The sequence below is a fragment of the Plutella xylostella genome, chromosome 6 (assembly GCF_932276165.1).
Source record: "Plutella xylostella chromosome 6, ilPluXylo3.1, whole genome shotgun sequence".
Lineage (NCBI taxonomy): Eukaryota > Metazoa > Arthropoda > Insecta > Lepidoptera > Plutellidae > Plutella > Plutella xylostella.
In genome coordinates this window covers 5842426-5850324 of record NC_063986.1, presented here as the reverse complement: position 1 = coordinate 5850324, position 7899 = coordinate 5842426, and the positions used below count along the sequence as shown (strand labels likewise).

At 40.9% G+C, this 7899-nt stretch overlaps 1 protein-coding gene across 1 annotated transcript in view; it reads right to left on the bottom strand.

Moving 5' to 3' along the window:
* Positions 1–1763: 1763 nt before the first annotated feature.
* Positions 1764–7899, bottom strand: part of LOC119694101 (calexcitin-2) — a 29956-nt gene continuing 23820 nt past the window's right edge. Inside the window, exons 6-7 of the mRNA XM_048621925.1 lie at positions 3515–3727; positions 1764–2533 (exon numbers count right to left, since the gene is read on the bottom strand). Coding sequence (XP_048477882.1) covers positions 2423–2533; positions 3515–3727 — 324 coding nt within the window. The 3' untranslated portion in view covers positions 1764–2422. The remainder of the gene's footprint in view (positions 2534–3514; positions 3728–7899) is intronic.

Genomic DNA, 7899 nt, shown 5'->3' with positions numbered 1-7899 from the left:
GAGACTCTGGATGCCAGCCCAAGGAGGGACCAGCTTGAAGTGAATCGTGTCAGAAAGGTTTGGCAAACTCATGTTTTATGGAATAGGTATCCTTTTTCCGTCTCAACATTTATGACGCTTGTCGCGTTGTTAGTATTAATGCAATATATGTTTTGTCAATTTTTTTTTAACTCTTTACCTTTTTATTACACTTATAGTGGGTTGCACCATTTAACTTTAACTATTACAAACGTCAAATCTCTTGAAGATTGATCTCTTTCGTCAAGGGATTTGACGTTTGTAATAGTTAAAGTTAAATGGTGCAACTCACCCTTAGAGCGGTGGTAGCTCAGTCGGGTAAACACCTGCTTCTGCCCAAATCCCGGCGCTGACACGTACCAATTAGTTCTTTGGATTTTAAGTAGGTAATGTACATATACCATCGCTCTTACGGTGAAGGAAAACATCGTGAGGAAACCTGCATATCTATATTTATTAAGAATGTTTGTGTCTTTATAAATCGAATATATAATAATACAAAATAACATAACATACCTTTAAAAGTTAAGATGACAGTAGACTGATAATATCTGCCGAAAAACCGACAACCGTTGGGGATTGATGAGGTCTTGAGGATTGTAGCCACGAACCTAGTGGCTGGGTGAGGACGAATTGTTCTGTATTGTTGAGCTTCCACACAAATTAAGGTCCAAAGTTCAACATTATTATGTCCAGCAGTTAAAGATTTTTGGCAAATGGGGAGTCCTTTGCCCGGCAGTGGGAAACTAGATAGGATAATTAAAATTTAAGTATGGGAGCCTATATGCAGATATATATTTTTTTCACTAAACAAATTTCAGCAGGAACAAAAAAACAAGTCTTAATAACGAAATAATAAAGCACATTAAAAATCTCCCACAAAATAAAAGAAACTTGGTATGTTGGATTTTCCACATTTGGTAAGCTAATTTTACGAATGAAGTCCTTCAAAAAGATGTGTGCTCGTCACTGATTTAAATCATTTGATAATAATTCCATTTCACCCGAATACTTTGCATGGGAATCCTTTGAGCTGAAGTTAATGTAAATGTATTGACATACGGAAGGGTGATATTTATCAGTTCTCCTTTTAACCCTTTTACCCTTCGAGTTTATTGCGGCTTCGCCGATATAAATTCATTTTTGCAATAACTCCATAAAGGTGTGTAAGAGTGTCGGAAAGTAAATTTTTGTTACACTGCGGACGTTGGAAAAATATTATACCTATATTGAAAAATAAGTGAAAATATAAAGGTTGTGTCCTAGTTACGTAACTGTGAGTTAGAGCTGATTTTTCAATAGTCAGATAAATGTTATCTGAGGAATAGAATTGTTACTGTCAGTCTGTCACATTGGTTATGTGTTTGTGTAGGGTGACCATGTTTTTTCTTAAAGTTTAACTTTCCACTTTACTTTAGAATTTAAACATAAAAATTCGAGATTTTGATGTTTTTTTTATTAAAAACGTGCTTTGTTAGACTAACTAACCCCCATTTCCCGCTCAAACGCATTCATCTTAACACCCGGTTATAAACATTCTGACTCGACAGCATCAAAATTATTCACCAGATAACTTTTATCTGACTTTTGAAAAATCAGCACTTATTTAACTTATGGTAGCTTTTACACCTAATTTAAGGGTAATTACCCTTTGTTTCATGAATTACCTCTCTTGTTTTTATTGATAGATGTTTTTTGATTCATTTTGACATTGATATAAAAAAAAACTCAGGTATTTTATTTACATACATTCATTTATTTAATTGATTCTATAATGTGGCAGCTTAACACGACAATAAATTTGATAAATATATACCTACATACATATAATTTTATTCAGGTCAACACACATAAAATATTTAATAAACATTAGGTAATAGATAGTATGAAGATCAATCCAATCGTAGAATAGTTATCGATCTAAATTTTTCAAATTAGATCAACATGCGTAGAATTAAAATAATCTGAACAAATAGTTAGATAACAATGCAATACATAGGTAATAATATGAAAAGGTTGAGAGTATAGTAGATATGTATGTAATGCTACAAGAATGTGCTATAATATTATGTAATTTGGTAAGATTGTGAATTGTTTACTTTCGTTGTCATAAGATTAAAATCTATGAAAAACATTCAAAGACAAGAAACCGCTTGAGCTCAAATAGATCCGTAATCTAACAATTCAAAGATTTACTTCCACACAGAATAAAGTTTTGATCCACTAAAGAAAATTTTATATCAGAAATTACGCTAAATGCATTTGAACACAGTTTTGTCCAAAATTTTCTAGTTATCATAACATTGCATCGCCATATGTAGCCGAGACAGAAGAGTCTATCCCGGTTCAATGGTAGACCCCACCAAAATTATACATTCAAAATCTTTCAATGTTTTGGCGCGGCTTAGAAGCTGGTTCTCCCGAATATGAAGTTGCCCGGGGCGTTCGGGTCTTCCGTGGAGAAGTACTCCTTCCACAGCTCCTGGAACTCGTCCCAGGAAACGCTGGCCTTGCCCTGAATTAAAAAATATACATGAGAACAAAGCAAATTTTCTTACAGAATTATAGTATAGAATTTCAAACGTTAGTTGTCTGTCATATTCTGAAATTTTAATGCACAGTAACTTTTATTTTGTGTAGTTAAGGGACAATTCAACTGAGCTAACATTTTAAGTTTCCCATATATACTCGGAACAACCTACTTATTAACAAAATATAGCATCTAGTATAAAATACAACTAAAGCTTAGCAAAACCACAACGCACTTCCTGTATTGTATGAGGTTCTCTGCAACAATACAAGTCTTAATCTCGTAACAATAGTTAGTTATCCTTAGAGAATTCTCTAGAACAGTGGGATCTGTGCATTCGTGCAGACCGCACCAGGCATTGTCCAGGGAATAAGTAATTGATTCAGTGAGCTGAATCAGACTTCAGTAGAATCAAATGACTCAATAATGGATTCCGGGAAGGAAGAAATCTTGCACAACTCACTGTTATGCTTGGCTAGGCATGTAATAGCTCTATTATCTTCATCCTATCGTATCTAAGTATATTGTAGAAATACATAAGACAAGTTTACGTTTGCTTTTTTCAAAAGTTTTATGGCTCTAACCTGCACTAGACTTACAGCAATATCAAAAGTAAGATAACTTTTAAACGTTCACTTGGCTGCGCTACAATAGAATAAAACTTTGTAACTTGTGTATGATAGATAGCATTTGTCCACGACACTATTTATGTATACGGCGGGAGCCTCCACGAGCGACATATCAACTGTTCCTTATATACGTCTGGTCCTTATATGCAGCAAATGACTAACACGAATCTACCTGGGACAACTGACTAGCCCAAGTTTCTTGGCTTGGTGTTTGTCACCGAAATGTCAACAACAATGTGAAACAACTGCTACAAAGAGCATCACCCAGGAAAACAAGTCTCACTGTCACGTCAGTAAACATCACGACACGTAAGTATATTTCCGCGATCAAACTGACCTTAGCCATCTTGCTGAAGGCGACCTTGCACTCCTGCGGGTCGATGCCATAGGACGAGCAGACGGTGGTGAACTCGTCGTTGTCGATGGAGCCGTCGGCGCTGGCGTCCTCCAGCTCGAACATGAAGTGGCTGTACTGCTGCTGCCACTGCAGCGCGGCCGACGGGTTGCGGGCGTACTCGTCCCACATCGAGATCCACTCTTCTACGGACACCTGGGGGAATGAGTTGCGGGTCAGCGCCAGATGCTGATGTAACTGGTTGATAGTTTCACCACGGTGATAAACCTAGAGCTAGTCCAGCTCTAGAGTTTGTCACAAAAAGAATATATTCTCAATATAAAATACTGTGTTGTAAAGGGAAGGAAGTATGTTCTGGCCCTGTAGCACAGGGCGCTAATAAGACGTGACAAAAGTTCTCCGTCACGCTCGCTCTTGAGGCTGTGTGATGTGAGTGAGCGCGATGCAAAACTTTTGTCACGTCTTAAATGCGCCGCGTGCTAGCCCTTCTGAGCTGGTTAGATTAAGTAAGAATACATAGATAGATACGACGTCTTCCTACTTGACGATGGAATGCATCGATAATCATAAATCTATTATGTAGTCTGAGCCTATCTGAAACCTAGTTAAACATTGTGAGATATGGCGTTTCGACTTTCTCCGTGTTCGGCATCATAAGGGTCACAGTGACAGTCCATTTTTCTCTCCACCTTTAATTTGCAAGGTGCGGGTGCCTATATAAATAGAGTGAGTCGCCCGCGCGCCTCAGTTGGTTTTTGATTTTTGAAGTGAACACTTCGGCAAAATGGCTCAATGTAGCCACGGTTCTCGTCGGCTTCGCTCCGACGGGGAAAAATATAATATTGAATTTGCGGAGTCCTCGCTGCCGGGAGCTGTAGCGTGATGCGGACCAGGCGGCGCGGGGCCTGCCGGCTGCTGCGCCCGCAGCCATTGCTGAGGATTTCGCAACGAAGGTTTGAGTTGATAAGCCGTGAGTAAAATGCTATTATTTACTGCTTTTAAAAGCTCAGCCACTGGTCATAATGCTCCGGCGCTTGGGGTTTTTATCCCACGCAGTAGGGTCCGATTCAATAGTCGTGGTGATGATTGATCACATATTCCGGTCCTACTAGTGGCGCTTGAGCTAGATACTTACATTAATGACCGCTTTAAGTAAAGCATATGTTAATTTTATAAAGGAAAAAAAAAAATAATAAAAATATATTTTTCTACCCTCAATTTCTAATATTTTTAGAAAACAGTTGATAAAAACTTTGCTATTACAATAATGCACTTGATTATAGCTTATGTAAGGCTTTACAAACAGGAGCTTTCCAGGACCGTCATAGGATTTTTTACAGGAAGCACGTGGCTCCGAGTTTCAGTATGTTGGGACATTGTGGCATGTGCGGCGAGTAATGTGATCCGCCGGTACCTACCCGCTGAGGGTAGGCAGGCCGATTCGGTGAAATTGAAGTTTCGTGTAACCTGCACCCGGCCCTGAGCTCCTGCGCTGGCCGCCGTCTTGTGGCACCTGCATCGCAGCGTACACCCGGCCCTGCGCTCCTGCCCTGGCCACCGGTTCGTGCCACCTGCATCGCAGCATACACCCGGCCCTGTGCTCCTGCGCTGGCCGCCGTCTCGTGCCACCTGCATCGCAGCGTACACCCGGTCCTGGCCCTGGCCACCGGTTTGTGGTACCTGCATCGCTGCATAGACCCAGCCATGCACTCCTGCCCTGGCGGCTATACACCCGGTCCTGGCCCTGGCCACCGTTTTGTGCCACCGGCATCGCAGCGTACACCCGGTCCTGGCCCTGGCCACCGGTTTGTGCTACCTGCATCGCTGCATAGACCCAGCCATGCACTCCTGCCCTGGCGGCTGTGTTGTCCCACCTGCATCGCTGCGCACACCTGGCACTCCTGTTCTGGTTGCCAGATCCAAACGCCCCCTGTCTGGGAAGAGATTTTATGCTCAGCGGAACCGCCTGCACTATTGCTAGTACGGTCATCATCATCATCAGCCATCATTATGAGTGACTTATTTAGAAGGTATCGAGTAACGTGCGCTATTCATCAGTGATTTTGGCATATGCAGACGAACGTTTACTGCCAAGGTTGGTTATCTTAGCCATACAAGGGCACACCAAGGAAGCCTGAGTAACCACCTGCAGTCGCCGTAGCCGCATCGGCATGGCTGACGACAAATCGGGCAACGTGCACCGCTTCTAAAAGTGTTATAGCACTTCAATTTGATGCCTCCGCTGAGGTAGGGTATTCTATTAAAGCAGCTTTCTTCTGAACTGCCCAAAGTGACCTGTAGACTGCTCCTGGGGATAGTTGTGCAATCAATTTTTTATTTCAATGTCTCTGCTGAAGAAACTGTCTAATGCAGCTTTTGTTCTAAACTGCCTAAAGATCATTGGACTGCTCATGGGAATGGTGACGCACGGTAAGTACAGGAGCGTTACTCTATACTGATGAGAAACGAACGAACGAGAGCTGTCGTGCAATCGGCACGTTTAATACATACAAACAGATGCGCCGCAGTGCACTGAAAGTTCGTTTTTCGTCATATAAAGTGACCCCCCAGACACTATCTTAAGTGTCATGACACATCGGCAGATTCCAGCTTTGAGTCTTTTCTTTTCTCGGCTGTGAGCAAAGTGAATCCCACCGGCGAGTGTTCAACCTAAAAGCACTGAGCTAATTCCTGATTTCGTGAAAGTCGCTGTTGCTATACTATACCGCTTCACAAGTTACCGAATTTATTATGATCCTACTGTCGGGTGATCATGATCGGAGTGTCATCGCGGTTTCTGAGTGGCACCATATTAGCTGTCTTCTTTATGTCCAGTGGATTGTGAGTGTGTATCCGAGCTCTTTGTTGAAAAATGCGTGAACCTCCTACGCAGCAGCTGTCTACTAGTTAGTTGTGTATCGAATAAATCGAGTAACGGTGCTCCTGCACGAGACGACTACCTTTTGGTAAAATTATAACTTCCACTATTCTGGGAACATGCATATACCTACTGTGTACTGTGTATCACATCACGTGTAGCCACAGCCCTACTCAATGTACGGGGCTAGATAATAAACAATGGCAGTCGTCATTAAATTTCTATGAATTTCGAAGGTCATCATTTGGAGCACAATCCAAAGGATGAAAGTACCTATTCATGCCTAAACGGCTTCTCTAATGAAAATGTATTTTTAATTCGATTCTGGCGCAAACGTTTCATAACTATTTTTCAACACTGTATCTGCTGAAACTACTTAGACTGACTGGTTAAGATACAGACGTGCCGTTTTCACAATTCCATTTTGAGTAATCCTCAACTGTTTTATGGATCTTTCAGTTAGTTACGTAACTAGTTACCAAGTAAAAAATTACTTGTGTCATGCTCGTAGTCGCATCTCATTTAGGAGCTCTCTGGCCTCTAGCTGAAGGCTAAAACTGGTATATATATATATATATATATATATCTACTAAGCTAGTACAGAGTTATAACCGGGCAGCGGTGACATGGTAGCTGCTTGATTTATTAGAGTTTGCTGAAAACTTTCTAAATAAGTAATAATTATTAGTCATAATATTAACTCTTCGCAGTTCTTTCAGAATGCAATACCAGGTCGCTGAAGTACGTAACCTTCCTTAGCTGGACAACAACAAGCCTTTTTGTTTTAAAGAGTGTCACAGTTATTCGCCGTTCCACTGTCATATCGATGTCCAAGGACTTTTTCTTGGGTATAGCTAACTACCTAAGTTTACCTATAGATAGCCGCAAGCTATCTGCTGTTGGCGAACTGTCAGTTCTGATTGATAAGTCAGGCTCGAGGTGGCTCGTCCAACTGTCCATGTTCCCGCCACCATGATTGTTGCTTCCACAGATTAGAGAGTCTATGTTGGCTGTCGTTGCATCAGGTCTGATCAGGTACAACTAACATCTTTACGTACCATCTTTATTTAATCGACCTATTTTATTTTGTTTTATCTAGGTTGACTTAATGGTTTCAAAATCGAACCTACAACAATGTAAGTAGGTACCTACCTACGTACCTTTGAAGTTGCAACAAGGCGAAGCCTTAAGGTTTTGGCCGAGACCTGCCCTTAGTGTTGACGAACATACCTAAAGGTGACCTTGTTAATGTTTTTCATATGAAGTACTGAACATTTTACTTATCCTGGTGGCATGACTGATCATTTACTTACCCAGCTAAGACATGTTAGCCGGGTTTCATTTGTCAACTATTACAATTGTTATTGTTGTGTTAATCAATCTTTATTAATTGATGTCATCTACCAAGGAATGCTGCCAGAGCTCATAATATTCACACATGATGATACAGAATGATAGTAGCCCACAAAATCGGTGCAAAGGCTTATAA